This window comes from Chiloscyllium plagiosum, chromosome 18, assembly GCF_004010195.1.
Source record: "Chiloscyllium plagiosum isolate BGI_BamShark_2017 chromosome 18, ASM401019v2, whole genome shotgun sequence".
NCBI classification, from domain to species: domain Eukaryota; kingdom Metazoa; phylum Chordata; class Chondrichthyes; order Orectolobiformes; family Hemiscylliidae; genus Chiloscyllium; species Chiloscyllium plagiosum.
The window spans coordinates 1,523,011-1,546,674 of NC_057727.1; the positions used below are offsets into that span (position 1 = coordinate 1,523,011).

Below are 23,664 nucleotides of genomic sequence, written 5' to 3' on the forward strand. Positions count from 1 at the left end.
CCTGCGACTCCATTTTCAAGGAGCTATGAACCTGCATTCCAAGGTCTCTTTGTTCAGCAACACTCCCTAGGACCTTACCATTAAGTATATCAATTTGATTTAGCAGAATGGTACTGGATTGTGTGTGGGGGAAGTTTGGTGCTAGTGATGAAAGATGGGTGTGGATAGGGGAAAGCAGGGTCCCAAACCAGGTTCCAATCCTAACTATGACTCAAAAGTAGCTGGTTGTAGAAATCAGTGAACATCCCCTGTGATCTTGAGACAACAGTTCTATAAAATACAGTGAGGTGCCTTTGAACACCAACTTGTAGGAACACCACACCTTTTACTGTCGTTTCTTATTCATTCATGGGTATCACTGACTGGTCCAGTATTTATTGACTGTCCCTAGCTGCCCCTTGAGAAGGTGAGGGTGAGCTGCCTTCTTGACCCACTGCAGTCCATGTGCTGTGGGTAGACCCACAATGCCCTGAGGGAGGGAATTCCAGGATTTTGACCCAGCGACATGAAGGAACTGCGATATATTTCCAAGTCAGGATGGTGAGTGGTTTAGAGGGGAACTTGCAGGGGGTGGTGTTCCCATGTATCTGCTGCCCTTGTCCTTCTTAGATGGAAGTGATTGTGGGTTTGGAAGACGCTGTCTGAGGATCTTTGGTGAGGTTCTGCAGTACATCTTGTAGATAGTACACACTGCTGTTACTGAGCGTCAGTGGTGGAGGGAGGGGATGTTTGTGGATGTGGTGCCAATCAAGCGGCTGCTTTGTCCTGGATGGTGTCAAGCTTCTTGAGTGTTGTTGGAGCTGCCCCCATCCAGGCCTTCAATGATTTAAAAGCTAATTAAGATCCTCTGGCTTCTCCACATTGGTCCCTAATGGGCTCTACTCTTTTCCTGATTATTCTTTTGCCCCTATATGCTGATAAAACCCCTTTCAATTTTACCAATATCTTTTCATGTACCGTCTTTGCTCACCCGGTTTCTATTTTAAGTAACCCCATGCACTTCTGATACTCCTCCACGGCTCCTCCTCCATTGAGTGCTCAGTATTTACCACAAGCTTCCCTCTTCTTCCTTCTCCAATCCTGGCCATCCTTTTACACCCAGGGGTCCCTGGACTTGTTGGCCCCACCCTTCACCTTTACAGGAACATGTTGGCTATGTACTCTCACTATCCCCCTTTCCAATATCTCCCAATGTTTTGATGTGGAGTTTCTTGCAAGTAATTACCCCAAATCCATTTTCACCATCTGATCATATTAACATCAGCCTTTCCCCAATTCAGAACCATTTTTGTCTGCTCCATCTTTGTGGTTTTCTGTAACTGCTGTAAATCTTGCTGGATGATGATCACTAATACTGAAATTCTGTCCCACTGACACGTCTATCACTTGCCCAGCTTCCTTCCTTCACTAAAATAAGGTCCGTGTTCCCCAGCCCCCCTCTCATGGGACTTTTTAATGTGCTAGCTGGAAAACAGCCCTCTGGACACAATTTCGGAATTCTGCCCCCTCTATCCCTGTTTCATTCTTTGTCTGCCCAGTTAACATTGGGGAAGGTGAAGCCTGTCCTATTATTACCCTATCATTTTTACACTTCTCTGAGATTTGCCTGAGGATTCCTGATGAAGGGCGAATGCCAGAAACGTTGATTCTCCTGCTCCTCGGATGCTACCTGACCTGCTGTGTCTTTCCAATGCCACTCTCTTGACTCTGATTTCCAGCATCTGCAGTCCTCACTTTCTCCTGTTGCTTCGAGATATATATTTTGTCCTGTTTTAGTTTGGAGAGATTTTGGGCCACAGGTGAAAAACTGTCCATTGAAAGCCAAAAAAGTAAACAGCTTGTGAGGCCTTGGTTTTTTTTTAAAGGTTGAAAGAATAGAAGCAGCCTGACTGGGTAGAGTCAGGATTCCACAGAGCCAGGGCTTTAGTTTAGCTTTCAATAGTTGTTGGGGTTTTGAAGCTGGGTGTGGAAGCCATCTCTGTCTCTCTCTCTCTCTGTTACGGCTAAAAGCTGGGGTTCGTTTCCTGCTGCCAGAACCGTATGTGATTCAATCTATTTTACTGTATTTGTCTTTGCCAAGGGAGTGTTTGTGGGCTATTACTATATCAGAACACTTGCTGTTTAGTTGTTAAATAATCTATGATTCTGTTAAGTTTTCCAACAGAGTTAAAGATTATACCAATTCTTCTTTCTTTTGTTTGTACATTAACTATAGGGTAAGAATAAAATGTGTTTTGTTTAAAGCCGAGTAGTGTAACAATCAATTTACACTTGTTAGGGTCTAAACTATCTCCTTGATAGGTTTGAAAGGAGTTTAGGTGAAAGTGGGGACTGCAGATGCTGGAGATCAGAGTCAAGATTAGAGTGGTGCTGGAAAAGCACAGCAGGTCAGGCAGCATCTGAGGAGCGGGAAAATCGATGTTTCGGGCAAAAGCCCTTCATCAGGAATTCTGATGAAAGGCTTTTGCCCAAAACTGCGATTTTCCTGCTCCTCGGATGGTGCCTGACCTGCTGTGCTTTTCCAGCACCACTCTGAACTTGAAGGGGGTTTAGTCTGGTCCACAAGGCTCCTTCCTGCAGAAATTGATTCTTTGATGAATATTGTGGCACCATCTTCTCTTTTACACTCCCTGCTCCGGCCCTGAAACCCTCAAACCTCTTCCCCATGTAACCCAAACCCTGGAATATTGAGTTGCCAATCCTCGACAGTATCTCTGTGATATCCCACATCCCCGTGGGATAATCAACCCTCAACTCACTTGCGTTACTCGCAAAACTTGGAATTAAAATATATACCACCCAGCCTTGCCATTCTCTCTTTGTGCCATAAGTTGTCTTTATTCTCACTGTCTCCCAGACTGACTTGGTTCTTTTGCAGATTGTGTGTGTGTGCATCACCCTGGACTGGACCTTCACTCTGTATTCCACTCCCCTGCCAAATCAGTTTAACCACCTCCCCACCCCTGAAACCACCAAACACCACCTCCTACCCCCCCCAACCATCTTCTCACACCTTCCCGGGGATCTCTGGCCCCGTTCCGGTTCAGATGCAACCTGTCGGAAATTGTTTGGATCCCACTGTCCCCAGAAACAATGGACCCAGTGAACCAGGAATCTAAAGCAGAGATTGGAGGCTGGTAGGTCTCTCAGGCTCCAGTGGGATGGCGTGCAGCCCACACTCTCCTACAATGGGCCCTGATAATAAGTGGCTTCGGATTTTTGCAACTGGGCTAAAGGGACTGTAGGCACTGAGCGAGGGAGTGCCCAGTGCCGACAGTACATCTGGAATAGATGCAGCGGACGGAAACATTCCTTTAATGTTAGATGTGAAGGAAAAGTGGATTAGACAGATGGAATGTTTTTGTGAAACATCAACTTGCTGTTGCATGCCAGTTGCGAAAAGAATCCTATAAGTTCCTTTTGCGTTAATTATTTCCAGTCACACAAGGTGGAGTCCACAGAGAGAGGCTTCGCGAATCCAATTCAAGCTGGGTCAGAAATAACATGAACTTGGTCTCTCATCTAGCCCACTGCCTTTCTCAGTTACTTCTCTTTTCTCTCTATCTCTTTCTCTCCTTCTCCCTCTCGGTCTCCTTGTTTCCTTTTCTCCTTCTCTGGGTGATTCACTTGTGTCCCTGCAACCTCACCCCTTCCTAAGTCAGGTCCGGCCGCAGTGGGTGAGATTTATCTCTGTCAGAATGTTCACTGGGAAGGGCATTGGCTGTCATGTAAACTGGGTGGATGACTTTCAATAGAAACTAATTTCAGCCCCTATCACCATCCTCCATCTTCCTTCCTCTCCCTCTCTCTCTCTCTCTCTTTTTTCCATTGTGTTACTCTCTCATTCATCCACTGTCTGTCAACTGCAACTGATCAGATTCAGCACAAAAATTACAAATAAGCGTGGGCCATTTGGCCCCTCAACCCTGTTCTGCCATTCACTAAGATGGCGGCATGGTGGCTCAGTGGTTAGCACTGCTGCCTCACAGTGCCAGGGACCCGGGTTCAATTCCCACCTTGGGCAACTGTCTGTGCCGAGTTTGTACATTCTCCCCGTGTCTGTGTGGGTTTCCTCCGGGTGCTCCGGTTTCCTCCCACAATCCAAAGATGTGCGGGTTAGGTGAATTGGCCATACTAAATTGCCTGTAGTGTTAGTTACATTAATCAAGGGTCAATGTAGGGGAATAGGTCTGGGTGGGTTGCTCTTCGGAGGTCGGTGTGGACTTGTTGGCCGAAGGGCCTGTTTCCATTCTGTAGGGAATCCAATCTAATCTCAAGATCTGATTGTGGCCTTTGCTCCAGTTTCCAGCTGCCTGTGTCCGAATTCACATAAAGTCCAGTTCAGCTACGAGCTCCTGTGCTCACTGACCTTCATCAGCTCTCTGTCCAATAAAGCACAATTTAAAAAATCTTCTCCTTGTGTTTAAATTCCTCCACAGCCTCACCGGTTATCGGTCTGACTCCCGCAGCTCTACAAGTTGTGGAGGGGACTTACCAAGCCACAAAGGGATAGAGATAAATTAAGCTGAGTGGACAAAGGTCTGGAAAATGGTGTCCAATGGGAAAGCTATTGTCCACTTGGCAAAAAGAATAAAGAGAAAGCATGTTACCGAAATGGGGAGAGGATGCAGAGCTCTGAGGGGGTTCTGGGTGTCCCATGGCAGTCACACAAGGTTATTCTGCAGGTACAGCAAATAATCAGGGACTGTCACATATTTGTATATTGCAATGCCTATAGGGAGGGATTTCCAGGATTTTGACCTAGCGAGGTTTATAGTTCCTCGAAAGTGGAGTCGCAGGTCATTGGGATAGTGAAGAAGGCGTTTGGTATGCTTTCCTTTATTGGTCAGAGTATTGAGTACAGGAGTTGGGAGGTCATGTTGCGGATGTACAGGACATTCATTAGGCCACTGTTGGAAGATTGCGTGCAATTCTAGTCTCCTTCCTGTCGGAAAGATGTTGTGAAACTTGAAAGGGTTCAGAAAGGATTTACAAGGATGTTGCCAGGGTTGGAGGATTTGAGCTATAGGGAGAGGCTGAACAGGCTGGAGCTGTTTTCCCTGGAGCGTCGGAGGCTGAGGGGTGACCTTATAGAGGTTTATAAAATCATGAGGACCATGGATAGGATAAACAGACAAGGTCTTTTCCCTGGGGTGGGGAGTCCAGAACTAGAGGGCATAGGTTTAGCGTGAGAGGGGAAAGGTATAAAAGAAAACTAAGGAGCAAATTTTCACACAGAGATGGTACGTGTATGGAATAAGCTGCCAGAGGAAGTGGTGGAGGCTGGTACAATTACAGCATTTTAAAGGCATCTGGATGGGTATATGAATAGGAAGGGTTTGGAGGGATATGGGCCAGGTGCTGGCAAATGTGGTTAGATTAGGTTAGGATATCTGGTCAGCATGGATGGGTTGGACCAAAGGGTCTGTTTCCGTGATGTACATCTCTATGACTGCATGACATGGAAGGAACGGTGATATATTTCCAAGTCAGGATGGGGAGTGGCTTGGTGGGGAACTTGCAGGGGATGGTGTTCCCATTTTTCTGCTGCCCTTGTCCTTCTAGATGCAAGTGGTAGTGGGTTTGGAAGGTGCTGTCTGAGGATCTATAGTGAATTTCTGCAGTGCATCTTGTAGATGGTACACACTGCTGCTACTGAGTGTTGGTGTCAACTGGGCTGCTTTGGCCTGGATGGTGTTGAGCTTCTTGAGTGTTGTTGGAGCTGCACTGACTGATGTTTATGAACGTGTGCATCGATGTGCGATTTCAGTCTCTCACATACATTTTAGTTACTTTGCTTCTTATTGCATCGGCAGAAGACACTTGGACAAATACATGGAAAGGAAATGTTTAAAAGGATACGGACCAAATGCAGGGAAATGGGGTTAGCGTGGATGGACATTTTGGTCGGCATGGACCAGTTTGGGCCAAAGGGCCTGTCTCTGTGCTGTAGGACTCTATGACTCGATGTAAATAGTGAACTGACTGAACTGGTTTGTACTGACTGACCAGACTGACTCACTGACAGTTTGTACTTACAGAGACATGTGTTGTATAAAGTACTCTTAAAGTGCCTGCTGAGATTCACAACATACTGCAATGAATTGCTCTCCCCACCTCTGGGCATGATATTTTAGTCAATCCCATCAGATTGGTAGATTCATTCAAAATGTAAACGTTTGAACCTGACAAACTCAACGTTTGTTCTTTTTCTGAATTTCAGGGAGGCTCGACAGAAGAAGACAGCCCTGAGCCTTGGTTACCATGGTAATGTGGTGGATCTCTGGTAGGTGCTAGGAATTAGATTCCAAAGATTAGGAAATGTTCGGGTCTTTGATCCATGGGTTGCCATTTACACTGTTTGCTTCCTGTATTACATTGACTCAGAACAGTTCAGTCTAACCTCTTTGCTGTTCTACTTGGTCCCTAGAACCAGGGAGCTCACTGGGCGACAGGGTGGCACAGTGGTTAGCACTGCTGCCTCACAGCGCAGAGACCCGGGTTCAATTCCCGCCTCAGGTGACTGACTGTGTGGAGTTTGCACATTCTCCCCGTGTCTGCATGGGTTTCCTCCGGTTTCCTCCTACAATCCAAAAATGTGCAGGTTAGGTGAATTGGCCATGCTAAATTGCCTGTAGTTTTAGGTGAAGGGGTAAATGTAGGGGAATGGGTCTGGGTGGGGGGTCGGTGTGGACTTGTTGGGCCGAAGGGCCTGTTACCACACTGTAAGTAATCTAATCTAAACTTGCCGTTTTAACCGTCTTCATATCTGCTGCTGATTCCTTTCACAACAACAACTAATGTTTCAGTGGTGCCTCTCTCGCAGAGAGCTAGGTCAGAGCTTTTGGGATCTCACTGTGCACAAATTGGTTACCACATTTTCTTACATTCCAACAGTGATCACATTTCAAACCGAGTTCATTAGTTATTCTTCGGGATATCCTGAGGTGGTGAAAGTTGCTACATAAATGCAAGTCTTTGTTGCTGTTAGGAGTTAGGAGTTACACATTGACAGAATGCTGGACTTTGCAGACACAGAGCCACAGGAACTGATTCCGAGCCACTGACTCCATTCCCTCTCACTGCCAGCTTTCAGGAGATGGTCTGAGTGCTTACAATCCCCCAACAGTTCTATCTCAGATACGTGCCATCAAAGAGACCATGCACTACATTATCACCCGACCCTACCCTGGTCTGAGCTACAGAAATCTCAGCTTTCATTGTTACCTCTGGACTGGACTTGCCTGTCCTCGGATGCTGCCTGAACCGCTGTGCTCTTCAAGCACCACTGATCCAGAATCTGGTTTCCAGCATCTGCAGTCATTGTTTTTACTCCATTACCTGCCATTCAATCCATACGTCTGTACTGGACTATACCCCCCCCCCCCCCCCCAGCAGATGGGCAAACACTTATCAACAACCCCCTCTCCACCCCTCTCATCTCTCTTCATCATGCTCCATCATCCTTCCCAGTCTACATCATTCCCTATTCACCTCTACATGCACTGACTCACACCCCACCACTGTCACACTCCTCCCCAGACCCTACACCCCCTCCCTAGTTCTATAACTCCATCCGGCCCCTACACTCCTCCCTATCTCTGTAACCCCCTCCAGCCCCTACACCCCTCCCTATTCTGATGTTTTAGAGTTTCTCAATGCTAATCACTTCACCATTGCCACCCCGGCCTTCAATTACACCAATCCCAAGCTCTGGAATGCTCTCCCTAATCCTTTCTGTCCCTCTTCCTCACCCTTCTATCTAAGGCACTTTCTATTCTCGGTCGGTTCTTATTAGAACATTACAATCAAGGGATAATCAGACAATGTTCTTTAAACAGAGGGAAGTGAAGGGTCAGGGTAGATACAAGCAGGTGGTGTCCAGTTGTCATGGGGTCATTAACAAAGGTGGGTCTTGGGGGCCAATGCCACAGGATTCCGTATCCGGGATTTCAATCTGAGAAACTGGAAAATCGCCCTCTCACAGAGAGTGGCAAAGCTGTGGGATTCATTCCCAAGGCTGGCCCTGAAACTGGGACAACATTGAAAATTGGATTGGAAACTGCGAATATGTACAGCAGTCTAAGGGAAGGATGATGGAGCGTGATGAAGAGAGATGAGAGGAGGGGAGAGGGGTTGTTGATAAGTGTGTTTGCCCATCTGCTGGGGGGGGGGGGGTAAAGTCCAGTACAGACACATGGATTGAATGGCATGTCACTGTCCTGTAACCTCAGTGTATCCCTACAGCAATCACAGACTCCCTACAGTGTGGAAGCAAGCCATTCAGTCCTTCAAGTCCACACTAACCCTCTGAAGAGCAACCCATCCCCTATCCTACCCCTGTAACCCTACAATCTCCATGGCTAACCCACCTAACCTACACATCCCTGGACACTGTGGGCAATTTAGCCTGGCCAATCCACCCTAACCTGCACATCTTTGGACTGTGGGAGGAAATCGGAGCACCCGGAGGAAACATGTGCAGACATGGAGAGAATTTGCAAACTCCACAAAAACAATCGAACCTGGGTCCCTGGTGCTCTGAGGCAGCAGTGCTAATCAACCAGCCACTGGTTGTCCGATATATAGAGTGTCTGTCAGATACTGAGGAAACCAGTTTTTCTGGTGAAGGAGGGTGAGGAAATAGAAGTTAATTACGGGGCAGTGGAACCAAAAGTTGGAAGCTGGCAAGAATCAGTAAACTGGGAGGCAGCTGGCCGAAGGGATGGGACTGCTAGCAGGAAAAGGGATGTGGAGCAACTACACAGGAGGGTGAAGATGAGACACTTGTTCTCCCAAAGCCCATGGTATTGCAAGGTGAGCTACAGGAGCAGATGGTGTTGAGCTCTACAAAATCTAACAATTCCATTGCACTGACTTTTCTTATTTCAAAAAGTATCCTTTATTCATGAAAATCTTTATATACCTACATAGTCACTAAAGCAGTTTGGTTCTGTACAGTGACATATGAAGAAACAGACAAACCTTGGAGGTTCTGAGGAAGGGTCACTGAAACGTTAACTCTGATTCCTCTTCACAGATGCTGCCAGACCTGCTGAGCTTTTCCAGCAACCTCTGTTTTTGTTTCAAACAAACCTTGGAGTTTGACTCCAAACCAACAACTCAAAGGTATGTCTTACTACCCCACTTTGGGAGAACCCTTTTTATGATCTTCCAGAACAAGAGGTTGACCTCAACCGGGTATTGCAGACTGGCACATTCTCAGGTCCTGGAGTACATGCTGAGGAATGCACTAAAGCTTGGGGCAGCTGCTCCTGAGGTGCATGGTCTGAGGTCTTCCTGCCAAAGTTAAATGGAGATCTATTCAGTTATTGGACTCTCTAGGTGCCTCACATATGTATAAATATAGTCTTGGACAAATAAGAAATGCCTTTGGTTTATTTGTTGGATAGAGTCAAATTCCAATGTTTGTTTGTTTCTGCACATAGAGTCATAGAGTCTGACAGCTCAGAGACAGGCCCTTTGGCCCAAACTGGTCCATGCCGACCAAAATGCCCATCCACACTAACCCCATTTACCTGCACTTGGCCCATATCCTTCTTATCCTTTCCTATCAATGTACAGAGGAACCTTGATTATCCGAAGGACTCAGGCAGGCAGAATTGCGTTCGGTTAATCAAATTCCAGCTCATTGATGCCAGATAACATAATTGGCCACGCATTGGGATCTTCCGATCTTTTTTGGATGATCTGAAGTTTGGTTAATCAAAAGATGGATAATCGAGGTTCCTCTGTATTTGTCCAAATGCCTTTTAAATGTTGTTAATGTACCAGCCTCAACAGCTTCCGCTGGCAGCTCATTCCATATACGTCCCACCCTCTGTGTAAAAACGTTTCCCCTCAGGTCCCCTTTTATTCTATCCCCCCTGACCTTAAACTGGTGCCCTCTAGTCCATGATTCCCCAACCCTGGGGAAAAAAAACTGAGTGTATTCACCCTGTCCATGCCGCTCATCTTCTTATACACCTCTGTAAGATCCCCCCCTCAGTCTCCCACACTCTAATGATAAAGTGTCCAACCTCTCCCTATCACTCAGATCATTGAGTCCTGACAACATCCTTGTAAATTTCTCCTGCACTCTCTTTCCAGTTTAACAACATCCTTCCTGTAGCAAGGTGACCAAAACTGAACACAATCCTCTAAGTGTTGGCCTCACCAACATCCTGTACAAGGGGTGTGCTACTGTCAAGAACTGAACTGCTTTAGTGAGTATGTTTGGATGTACAGATTGTTATGAATAAAGGAGATCTTTGAAATGCCATTGTGCTGACAGGGAGCGGCTGGTGCAGGAGTGTGAGCAGACCGGAGAGCTCCTGGTGGATCTGGGCTCGGATCAGACGTCCTGCCACAACCCGTTCAGCGGAGGTTACTACCCCGCACAGCTCACCTTCGAGGCAGCCAATCAGATGATGCACACTGACCCGAAAACATTCCGCAGTCTTGTCCAGGAAAGGTAAGGCAGTGTGAAGGGGAATCAGCATGGAATACATCCTATCCCCAAGGAGGAAGGTCCCCAACAGTGAGAGCCACCTCCCAGAGGGGAGTGTATGGGTGGGTAGAGTCAGTGATGGGGGGGAGAATGTAATTGGGGCTATTTCTGGCAGTGGTTCTGTGGGTCAAATGGCCTTTTCTCCAGGTGTTATTTCCTCTCCTGTTGATGAAGGTGACTGATCGGAGTGAGGCGGCTGGTGATGGCGGTGGTGGATTTGCCATGTTTGTGGAATATTTCGATTCTAAATCCGTTTCTTTCCTTCATTAAAGTCTACGGCGACAAGTGACTGCCATCAACAAACTGTCGGAGAAGGGGATGTTTTTCTGGGATTACGGGAATGCTTTCCTACTGGAAGCCAAGAGAGCAGGTGAGTGAAATGTAAACAGGGGTCAGCTTTTTTGGGACAGAAACCGAGAACGCAGGAGAAACTCAACAGGTTCTACAATAATCAGTGGATGATGTTGATAGTGAGGAGGATGGTCTCAGGCTACAGTCTGATGTTGATCAGCTGGTAAATTGGGCAGAGCAATGGCAGATGGAATTTAATCCAAATAAATATGAGGTGATGCACTTTGTGAGGTTTAATAATGGAAGGATTTACACAATAGTAAATCCCTAGGGAGTACTGAGGAACAAGGGGAGCTTGGTGTACAAGTCCATAGATCCCTGAAGATGTCAGCACTGGGAGCTGCATACAGGATAATTGTCTTCAGTAGCCGGGACAGGGAATATAGGAACGAGGAAGTTTTGTTACAACTTTATAAAACATTAGTGAGGATACAGATGGAATACTGTGTGCAGTTCTGGTCCCCACACTATCGGAAAGACACAATTACACTGGAGATTCACCAGGATGTTGCCTGGGATGGAAAGTCTCAGTTATGAGGAGAGACAGGATGGGCTGGGATTGGTTTCCCTGGAGCAGAGGAGGCTGAGGGGGATCTGACTGAGGTTTACACAATTATGAGAGGCACAGACAGAGTAGATTGTGAGAATCTTTTCCCCACGGCAGACTTATCTAAGACCTGAGGGGATAAGTTAAAGGTGAGGAACAAGTGGTTTAGAGGAAACCTGAGGAAAAGATTTTTTATCCAGAGGGTGGTAGAAATATGGACCGTGCTGCCTGAGAGGGTGGTGGGGGCAGGTACTCCCACAGCATTTAAGGAGCATCTGGATGAGCATTTACAATGGCAGGGCACAGTAGGCTATGGAGCAAGTGCTGGCTAATGGGAGTAGTGTGGTTTGGTGTTTGTTGGTCGGCATAGATATGATGGACTGAAGGGCCTGGTTCTATGCTGAATGACCTGTGACTATGAGGTCTGGCAGAGTCTGTGAGAGAGAGAAAACAGTAAATGCTCCAGTTCGTGACCTCTCATCAGAGAACTTTGGGAATTTGTCGTCCAGGAGATAATTGGGCCTCACCTCACAATATTTGGTTTTAATCTCTGTGCCCATCACGAATTCAGATAATAATCCAGGATGAGAAATGGCCATTAGTTCTCAGTCTTTTCAAATCCTCCCTCAGACAACCCGGCATCCAGCAATATCCTAAAACCCAGTGATTGACTGTAACTGACTGGCTGTGTCTGACAGATTATTCCAAGGCCTTCATCACTCTTTGATAAAAAAAATTCTTTCTGTGTCTGGATTAGATTTCTTTTTCATTTACTTTAAATTGAAGAGTTCTGGTCCCACTGCTTTGACTGCAAGAATCTGATATGATCACCTGGGTGTATTTACTGTAGTTTGCTCACCCACACACTCTCTGCCTCACTCTACTAAACCACCGTCCTTGCTTTTTACCTTGCAACTTCTAACTAAATTTAACTGGTGCTTTATGAAGTCCTGGTGTTTTTTAAAAGGCTCTATATAAATGCATCCCTTTTGTTGATACCTGTCTGGTACATGTCTGTCCTCCAGACACATGAGGACTTCACTTAACAAAGGGGCAGTGCTCCGAAAGCTTGTGATTTCAAATAAACTTGTTGGACTATAACCTGATGTTGTGTGACTTCTGAGTATGTCTAGAAGAAAGTGAGGTCTGCAGATGCTGGGGATCAGAGTCGCGAGTGTGCTGCTGGAAAAGCACAGCAGATCAGGCAGCATCCGAGGAGCAGGAGAATCAAAGTTTCAGGCATGAGCCCTTCACCAGTGATTTCTGACTGTATCTGTCCTCAACAGTGAATGATTTGAGTTGTTTCCATTAATCTAACAAACCCAGCTGCTGCAGACAGCTCACAGGGATTTGCTTGGGAGGTCAAAGATTGAGGAAGACAGTATTTCAGTCCACCCCCAAAATGACCTATTCACTGCTCACCCACAGCCGGCCCCAAACCTTACGGTCAACTACGAGAGTGTGATCTGTCACCAATTTGCAAATGGCAAAGCTCCCGAGTTTGATTTAAAGACATCTAATTCTGTTGTGTCTTGTGGGAAATGTAATACACGTGTCTGTGTCACAGCAGACACTTTAAGGTTGATTTATCAAACAGCTCCTCCTCTAGAATCCATTCCTACTTCCATCAATCCACTAGTTCTGTCCAGTCCATAGAAAACATCTGGTTACCTGAAATCTTTGATTGTGTAGGGGAAGCTTTACTCTGTATCTAACCCCATGCTGTCTCTGTCCTGGGAGTGTTTGGTGGGGGACAGTGTAGAGAGAGTTTTACTCTGTATCTAACGCCATGCTGTCCTTGTCCTGAGAGTGTTTGATGGGGGACAGTGTAGATGGAGCTTTACTCTGTATCTAACCCCGTGCTGTCCCTGTCCTGGAGTGTTTGATGGGGGACAGCGTAGAGGAAGCTTTACTCTGTATCTAACCCCGTGTTGTCCCTGTCCCTGGGAGTATTTGATGGGGCACAGTGTAGACGGAGCTTTACTCTGTATCTAACCCTGTGCTGTCCCTGTCCTGGGAATGTTTGATGGGGGACAGTGTAGAGGGGGCTTTACTCTGCATCTAACCCTGTGTTGTTCCTGTGCTGAGTACCTTAATTAGCCTATTTTTGATATCCTAGTCCTAAAATTGCTCTTTCAGATGATCTTTAAACATAGAGTTCAAAAGTGTTCCTTTCACTTAAAACTCTTGCAGGTGCTGATGTGGAGAAAGCTGGAGGTGGAAAACTGGAATTCAAGTTCCCCTCGTATGTCCAGCACATAATGGGGTGAGTTAGGGCACTGCCATTAAAGTATTTATAAATACTTCTGTGACTCTGGTCATTCCAGTGCTTTGTCGTCACTGATGTACTTTTTGAAGTGCTAGCAATTCAGGAAATCCTGCATCCTATTTTTACGCAGCAAGATCCCACAATCGTAATCTGACCAACAATCTGTTTAGGTGACATGAGTCGGTCTATACTCGTGTCCTTGGAGTAAATCCATAATCTTGCAGCTCAGACACAGGAGTACCACACACTGACCTTACAGACAACCTGAAGTCAGCTCTCAGTCCAACTGCCAGGGTACACTTTCCTGATGTTTAATCATTCATTCTCAGGATGTGGCCATCACTGGCAGGTAGATTGTCTTGTCTGTTCCTTCTTGCCCTCAGAAAGTCATTGCGGCCCATTGTTCTGACCCCAATGAACGGTTTTGATTCGGTCTGAGTGACTGCTGTGAGACCACTGCAGGTGCAGCAGTTTATACTCCCTCGGTGGTGATTGTATGTACAGGAGCTCACAAAATTCCTCAAATTGTCTTCCCGTGACCTTTGTGCCATCCACAAGCTCCTTAATTTGATGTTGGGTGAACAATGCAGCCCTCCTGGTCTCGCTGAGACCACATCCCACAGGGAATTGAATCCTTGCTGAGACAGATTTCTTGAAATTAATTTACAACACCAATGTAATATTGCTAACCTATTCATGTGGCTGGGGTTTTGTGTTTACTGATGTTATTACACACACATAGCTGACTGACTGAAGGCACTACACTCACTCCATTATACACTGAGAGTGAGTGAAGGTGGGGGGGGGGGGTGGAGGGTTACCTTTGTACCATGTTGTGATGTCATGAAACATCTTAAATATGTTAAAGCCTGTCTGCTGTGGAAGCTATTCTGTGATACAACATGCCCCTTTCTGCATTTAAAAAGTGGGAACCCTTTTCTGGTGACATGGACAATAGGTACAAGGGTACGTGTAGATGCATTGTCCCTATACACTCAGATAACACATTGGCTGACGTGTTTACAGTCGCCAAGCCCTCACGCTCTGTGCAGTGCTGCCAGCTCAGGTGGAAGTGGAGCCTTTGTTGTTGGTGTGTGGTTGCCACCTGCTGTGATCTATTCGGGAGGGAGCTCCATAATAATGGAGCCCGGTTATGTCACCTATTTCTTCAAAGGACTTGTGAAGAGTGCACCTGTTTATTTTTCTGTAGGTTTTTACTGGGGACGAAGATGGGAATGTATTTTAAAGTACAGTAGAAGGAATGTCTGCACTTTATGAAAATAAGTGACTGGAACTCATTGTGAGCTGTGTTTACACTGTTGCTTTGTTCAAGCACTGGGGGAAGGGGAGATAAGACAGCACAGCACCTGGGGGGATGGTTTATATTGCATCCTCACATGGCGTGGTGTCATGTGACTCTCTTAAAGGTACAGACCTGGCCCGTTTTAACGGAACAAGAGGACAGCCCAGGAGAGCTTGGACCTTAAGCAGGAAAGTGGGGTCTCACTGTTTCACTCTTAATGTGATCAGACCCAACCTTCCTAAGGCTTGGCCCTTCTCCACCCCCACCCTGGTGCTCCCACTCCCCTCACCTTCCCACTATGACACCTTGTCCCTTACCCACCCTATCCCCAGCTGATGGGCAGACTCGCCAACCCCCAGCAGCTCCCTGGGATGAGACTGGCATTTGCCTGGGCTGGGGGTTCTAACATTTAGACTCTGGGTATAGTCTCAACAGTGGCCATTGTTTCACAATGCTGCAGGGCAGAAGCCTGGGAGAGTTCAGATTGACAGAGTTGAACTCTGATGGATCAAATTGTTTTGTCTCATTCTTGGATTTCTTAAATTCCATTCAGATTATGCTGGATCCTATTAAAATGCACATCAGCACGTATTCAGCATCAGGGAAGGATGACTTGTTTTGATCCTCAGTCAAATGGCATCTGCCCAAGATGAGCACTTTTTAACAACGTCAAAACATACACATGCTCTTGGAATCACACAGTCATGTTCACAGTTAGTCAGATAATCCATCTGTTGTTCTTTAATTTTGTTTAAAGAGACGCTGTTTGCAGTGGGAGGTGGGTCACTCCCCAGAGGGGCACAATTATGGTAAAGGTTGAAATACAAAAGGCAACATGGGGATTTATTTTGACACAGTGTATTGTTGTGTCCTGGTAAGTGCTTCCTGAAAGGGGCTTCAACAGGAACTTTCATACTGCAGATACTGGAAATCCAAAATAAAACCAGCCATTTCTGACAAAACTTAGCAGGTCTGGCAGCAACTGTGGAGAGAAAGCAGAGCTGATCGCTCTGAAGAAGGATCACTGGACTCAAAACATTAAGTGTTGAGGAAGCAGGGAGGCTGCAGATGGACTTGAACAGGCTAGGGGAGTGGATAAAGAAGTGGTAGATGGGATACAGTGTGGGAAAGTGTGGTATTATGCACTTTGATGGAAGAATAGAGGTTCAGAAATCTGAAGCACACAGGCACTTGGTAGTTCTTGTTCATGATTTTCTTAAGATTAACATGCAGGTTCAGTTGGTAATTAGGAAGGTAAATATAATATTAGTATTCATTTTGAGAATGTGTCAATACAAGAGTAGGGTGTACTGCTGAGGCTGTATAGGGTTTTATACAGACTGTATTTGGAGCAGGTTTGGGCTCCATATCTAAGGAAGGATGTGTTAGTGTTGGAGGGGATCCAGAAAAGATTTACAAGAATGATCCTGGGGATGAAAAGCTTGATAAACAAGGAGCAGTTGAGGACTTTGAATCTGTACTTTGGAGTTTGGAAAGATGATGAGGGATCTGACTGAAACTTACAGAATACTGAGAGCCCTGGATACAGTGGGTATGGAGAAGATGTTTCCACTAGTAGGAGAGAGTAGGACCCGAGGGCACAGTCTCAGAGTGAAGGGATGACCTGTTAGGACTGAGATAAGGAGGAATTTCTTCAGCCAGAGGGTGGGGAATCTGTGGAACCCATTGCCACAGAGGGCTGTGGAGGCCAAGTCACTGAGTGTATTTAAGACAGAGATAGATCGGTTCTTGATTGGTAATGGCATCAAGAGTTACAGGGAGAAGGCAGGAGAATGGGGTTGAGAAACATATCAGCAACAATTGAATGGTGGAGCACATTTGATGGGCCAAATGGTCTAATTTTGCTCCTGTAACTTATAGGTTGTGTGGAATGGAATTCGAACCAAGAGGCACAAGCACTGCCACTTCCCTTTTCTTTGACTCTTCTTTCTGCACTGACATGACTACAGAGATGAACTGGTTTGCCAACTGGGGCCACACTGTACAAATGATACCTCCTCAAGAGCTGTCCAGACATTAGTTAAACCCAGCGCGCAGAATACAATTAAACCTACAGCAGCTGCACTGTCAATAATGCTGTATCATACTTGGTCTTTTATTTGTTCAGGGGATGTGGGAGCCACTGGCTGGGCCAGTACTGAGGTAGTGTGGTCAGCTACTTACTTGACCAGCTGAAGCCCTGACATCAGACAGAGACACTAAGATGTATCAAAGATAAAAGGCTTAAATTAGAATGAAATTATTTCCTCTGGTGTAGTGGAAGGCAAGAAGCTTAAAATTCAAGCCAGGTCATTTGGCCCATTGAATGCACTGACTCTCCAAAGAGCATTTCACCCAAACACAGCCCCACCAAACCCATCCTCTTAACCCCACATTTCCCATGGCCAATCCACCCTAACCTGCACAGCTTTGGACTGTTGGAGGAAACCCACGCAGACACGGGGAGAATGTGCAAACTCCATGCAGACAGTTGCCCGAGGCTGAAATTGAACCCGGGAACCTGGTGCTGTGAGGCAGCCGTGCTAACCACTGAGCCACCCTGCCTGTTGTCAGGAGCACTGCCCTTATTAGCAATGCCCACACTCTGTGTAGGAATAAAACAGATTAGATTATGGTTGATCTATCACTCAGCTCCATTCCTCCATCTTTGATCCAGATCACCCGATGCCCTCATCAATAAAACTTGATCAATATTGGTCTTGTTGACTCCATTCACCGCTGAGATCCACTGTTTTCTTGTTGGAATGGATTTCCACTGCCCTTTGGTGTGACAGCTTCACAACATCAACAGGCAAGATCCCAGAGGGAATATCCCAAATTGAATGAAGTTATAGGCTCAAGGTGCTGATTGGTTTCCTCCTGTTCCAATATCCCCCTTGGTATCGCTCCCGTCCTTCGGTTGATGTTGAGAAGTTCCCGTGACCTTGAAGAGGTGTACCATGTTATAAATGTTCTCTATCTGCCCTACAGCGATATTTTCTCTCTGGGGTTTGGGCCATTTCGTTGGGTTTGTACTTCAGCTGACCCTGCTGACCTGATGGAGACCGACGCCATTGCTACTGGAGTCCTGGAGGAGATCACACATGAAGCAGGTAAAGAAAAGCTAGTGCATTCCCAACTCCTTGTTTCCAAAGTTTTTTGATTTCTTTCCATTTCTTCTCTCTTCTTGCTATCAGTTCATCATAGGCATCACCATAGCCCGGAAATTTCCTGCAGATTAATTTGGCAAAAACTGAAATCATCTGGGACTTTACTTCCACATGGTCACCTTAGGTTTTGAGTCCACCAAGCCTCCCTGACTGCTGTCTCTAGAGGCACCCAGTGGAAACAGCTGCGTGTCCCAGCTTCCTCACCCATATTCATAGAAACAGGAACAGCCCATTCAGCCCTCACCAGACATTATGATCATGGCTAATTGAATGTTTTAATGCCTTTTACCCACTCCATCCCCATAACCCTATACCCCCCTGAAAATCAGAAATCTATCAACCTCAACCTTAATCAGACTCAAAGACTGAGACTCTGCAGCCACTTGAGAATTCTAAACAATTGTAACCTTCTTAGCAAAACCAATTTCTCTTCATCTCAGACCAAAGTGGCATCCCCTTTATCTTTAAATTGTCCCCCCCCCCCCCCACCTTCACTGACCCCATCAGTGGGAACATCTGATCCCGCATCTTTCCTCTCTATCCCTTTCAATATTTTGTGGTTTTCAATGAGATCTTGTCTCATTCTTTGAAACTCTAGAGAATCCATGCCCAGTTTTTGCCCTATTTCTCCTCACAGGACAGTCTCACTATCCTGGGAGCAAGTCTGAGGAACCCTCATTGCAGTCCTTCTTTGGCAATAATTTCATTCTTGGTCATTTGAGGCATTGAAGAGGGTCTTGGATGGTTATTTGGGTAAAACTAATGGTCAAAGGTATGGCATACGTACAGGAGACTGGCAATAAGTAATAGAGCTGATGCACTGTAACACTTCCTGTGATTCTGTGACAAGGAGACCAAAGCTGCACACAGTATTTCAGGTTCAGTCTAAGTAAGTTCCTAAACACCACCCCTGTACTCAAAGACTAACATATTGTTAGCTAACAGCTTCCTAATAGCTCGTTGAATCTGCATGTTTCCCTTGAGTCACTTATCAACAGGAATACCTAGGTCCCTTTGAGCTCTACACTTTACAACTGCTTATCCTTCTGCCTCCTGGATCATACTTGTATTATTTCAACATTGCTAGTTTGTGGCATCGTGCTGTGTACAGATTGATTGTCAGCTGTGGTCCAGCGGGCAATTCACTCCCCTTTGAGTTCCAACATTGTGAGTTAAATTAAAACCGGCCTCCAGTGCAGTACTGAGGGAGCGCTGCACTGTTGACAGTGCTGAACTTCAGATGAGCCATTAACCTGAGAAGCTGTCCACCTTCTCAGGTAGATGTATAAGGTCCCATGGCATTACTTGGACAAAGAGCAGCAGAGTTCTGCCCCATGTCCTGATCAATATGGATTCCTCAGTGAAGATAATGAGAACGGGTTGTGTGGTCATTGTCACTCTTTGTTGGAGCTTGCTGTGAAAAGTAGGCTGCCATGTTTCCTAAAGTGCAACAGAACAACGATTCAATGGGATGTCATTGGCTACAAAGGGGTCCTGAGGTCATGAAAGGTTCTGTATAAATGGGACTAGCAGGACAGGGCGATTGTGCCCATCGCTCCCTCATTGAGCTGTAGCTTCGACCTGTTGTTTTTGGCAGTAACTGGAGGAAGCTGAGGATGTGGCCATTCGTCCCCCTGCTGTGGATCTCTCAGATTGATCACACCAGTTATTTATCCCCACTGCCTCTGCTGGAGCTGGACCCAAGGAAACATCTGACCACAATGTGTCCTGCATGTAGTTAGGATCTGGTGGGCACAACTTACCACAGGCACATCGATTACCAACTGTCCGGGAGGTTTATTTTATTCATTTATTTATGGGATGTGGGCATCAGTGGCTAGGTTGTTGCCTGTCACTAGTTGCCCCTTGAGAAGGCTGCCTTCATGAACCGCCGCAGCCCATGTGCTGTAGGGTAGACCCACAATGCCCTTAGGGAGGGAATTCCAGGATTCTGACCCAGCGACACTGAAGAAACGGCGATATAATTCCAAGTCAGGATGGGGAGTGGCTGGGAGGGGAACTTGCAGCGGGTGGTGTTCCCATGTATCTGCTGCCCTTTTCCTTCTAGATGGAAGTGGTCATGGATTTGGAAGGTGCTGTCTGAGGGTCTTTGGTGAGTTTCTACAGTGCATCTTGTAGATGGTACACACTAGGAGAAAGTGAGGACTGCTGATGCTGGAGATCAGAGCTTAAAAATGTGTTGCTGGAAACTGCTAATACTGAGGGTCAGTGGTAGAGGGAGTGAATGTTTGTGGATATGGTGCCAATCAAGTAACTGCTTTGTCCTGGATGGTGTCAAGTTTCTTGAGTGTTGTTGGAGCTGCCCCCATCCAGGCAAGTGGGGAGGCTTCCATCACACTCCTGACTTGTGCCTTGTAGATGGTGGACAGACTTTGGGGAGTCAGGAGGGGAGTTACTCACCACAGGATACCCAGCCTCTGATCTGCTCTTGTAGCTGTTGTGTTTATGTGGTGAGTCCAGTTGGGTTTCTGTTCATAGTGTGATTTCAGTGGTGGTAATGCCATTGAATGTTAAAATAATTGTGTTTTACTTATTTTTTCATTTAGTAAACACCTGGGATGAGGGAAGGAAACGCTGACTGGGAGGGAAGAACCATCTGATTGGCCAGCGACCTGTCTGTTTTCCAATTGGCTGAGGGGAGACCATGTGCCTTGTTGGGCAACTAATGGTGGCATCGTGGGGAGGGGCATTTCTGTTTGGGAGGTCATCTGATGAAATCTGCAGGAATATGTGTAAATCCAGTTGGCACACATGCAGGAAAACAGTCCTTGGGAGTTACCAAGGGAGTTAAAGTCACTCAGCGGTGGTATCTGGTTCCATCCCCATTCAAAACAGAATTCCATCTCTTTTGCTTTTTTGGAATTTTTCCATTGTTTCTATGAAACTTATGACTAGAGATGGTTATGTAAAAAAATGTTCCTGAATACTGACCTCTTGATGAAGGAAACGCATTAAACTATGGGATCATTCATTTCAAAGAGACAGTTCACTGACAGTGGGCTGAATGGCCTCCTCTGCAGTTGTACTTTACATTCTGAAATTGGACCTATGCCAGGAGAAGGTAAAAACCCACAAAAACCTCAATAACAAAGCAAAGGAACATGCAACCTCCTTGCAAGATTTATGACTAATTCTGTTATTGCCAAAATATGTTCAGCAGGTTTTATTAGCAGAAATTAATACACTTCCACAGGTTGCACGCTTGTAAAACCATTCAAATGTCAAAAGGTTAAATTTAAGTGCCGAAAGGTAACATTTGAATGCCAATTGATTCTAATCACATGCAGGCGTTGGTCTCAGTCTGCAGTGTTCTCAATCATTTCCTGTCAACTAACCCTGAAAAGTTGAAATTCAAATGGACTTGTTAATTTACTCTCTCCTCGATAGCAAGCTCACAACGGGACACAATTTGTCACCGCTTAATGGAAGCTTATTAAATCCTCATGTATTAGAGAGTCAGAAATATCTTTGGCTTGATTCAGTTGAAATCCCAGAGCAACAGTTCCAGATGTTAACATCAGAGAACAAGAAAGTGACAGAAGTTCATCTGGTTTAACAACAGCTGAAGGGAACTTAACCACAATCAGCACCTCAGACACACTGAGTTGTCCTTTTTTTTCCCTTTTAAGTTCCCAAAGAATAAAGTTCAAGAGTCAAGGCCATTGGGGATCGGTGAGGATGAAAAGGGGAACACCGCAAATGGGATCAGTTTGGCAGAAGGAATTACGTGACACCAAATTTCAAACAAATGTGTTGTTTTAAATTCATTCTGAGTCCTCAGAACCATTGCCAGACGCACATTTATTCTTCAAAGTCACATCATTACACTTCCAGGACAGGACGGCATGGGGTTAGATACAGAGTAAAGCTCCCTCTATACTGTCACCCATCAACCACTCCCAGGACAGGGACAGCATGGGGTTAGATACAGAGTAAAGCTCCATCTACACTGTCCTCCCTCAAACACCTCCCAGGACAGGGACAGCACAGGGTTAGATACAGAGTAAAGCTCCCTCTATACTGTCCCCATCAAACACTCCCAGGACAGGGACAACATGGGGTTAGATACAGAGTAAAGCTCCCTCTACACTGTCCCCCATCAAACACCTCCCAGGACAGGGACAGCACGGGGTTAGATACAGAGTAAAGCTCCCTCTATACTGTCCCCCATCAAACACTCCCAGGACAGGGACAGCACGGAACAATGAAGCTGCCTTGAGAGCTGGGTTGTCTCCTGGGACAACCCAGTAATATCCACTGGGACCATGAGATATCGGACAGGATCAGGAAATTCTGGACTGAAATATAAATCATGTCCTAAATGCCTCTCTACATCTGTTGTGTAGATCTCACTGTGACATTGTTGTCCCTTGCTCTGCCTTCCAGAAACCAGCAGTTACGTTAAACAACAATACGCAGACAACATCCTCTGGATCAGACAGGCTGCAAAACACAACATGGTACGTTTAGCCTGAAATTACCTCTTTCTCCCTCCATTCAGAGACTGTTGGCTGTAGCTGGAGATTATTCCCTGGACAATGAAAGCTCTCTACCCCGCTCCCACCCCCCACCACACTGACCTTTGCTATCATCAGAAAGGCCATTCCTGACAGGTAGTCCGTGTGTGTGTGTGTGTGTGTGTGTGTGTTTTTTTGCCTGTCAATGCTCCGAGTTGCAGGGTGGACTGTGTGGTAAGCGGACAGTGAAGCCTGGGTCATGAGGCAGTGATTAGGAGCAGGGTTCTTGCCTGATGTTTCCCTTTAGCAGGATTCAAGCTGAGGAGTCTTGTTCTCACAGACCTGACAGCTAAGGACTGGAGAAGTCACTGATACACCTGATGGTGCTCTGAGAGGAGGCGAGAGGAAGCGACTGGGCGGCACGGTGGCACAGTGGTTAGCACTGCTGCCTCACAGCGCCAGAGACCTGGGTTCAATTCCCGCCTCAGGTGAATCTCTGTGTGGAGTTTGCACATTCTCCCCGTGTCTGTGTGAGTTTCCTCCGGGTGCTCTGGTTTCTGCCCACAATCCAAAAATGTGCAGGTCGGGTGAATTGGCCGTGCTAAATTGCCCGTAGTGTTAGGTGAAGGGGTAAATGTAGGAGAATGGGTTTGGGTGGCGGGTCGGCGTGGACCTGTTGGGCCGAAGGGCCTGTTTCCACACTGTAAGTAATCTAATCTAAGACTGTCACTTGCTCAACTTTTGAATTCACCAGGAATGATTTAATTTCTCCTGTTAAGCCTCAGTAGTTTGGAGGTAGCAGGTAGCTGAGTGCAGTCAGGAGAACACACTGAATGGGGACTGTGATATTCTAGTTAACATCACAGGAGGGATCCAACTGTGATGCATCTACAAAAGAAAAGCAAGAAATGTTAGCCTCAAGATGTTGCATGGGGACTGCTCTCCTCTTTAATATACACAGGGACTGCTCTCCTCTTTAATATACACAGGGACTGCTCTCCTGTTTAATATACACAGGGACTGCTCTCCTCTTTAA

General features: G+C 46.2%; 1 protein-coding gene across 1 annotated transcript in view; it reads right to left on the reverse strand.

Annotated features, from left to right (window-relative positions):
* uroc1 (urocanate hydratase 1) overlaps positions 1–23,664 on the reverse strand; it is a 76,390-nt gene that overhangs the window by 28,732 nt on the left and 23,994 nt on the right. The window contains exon 8 of the mRNA XM_043708614.1: positions 21,688–21,761. Within this exon, the coding sequence (XP_043564549.1) occupies positions 21,688–21,761 (74 nt within the window). The remainder of the gene's footprint in view (positions 1–21,687; positions 21,762–23,664) is intronic.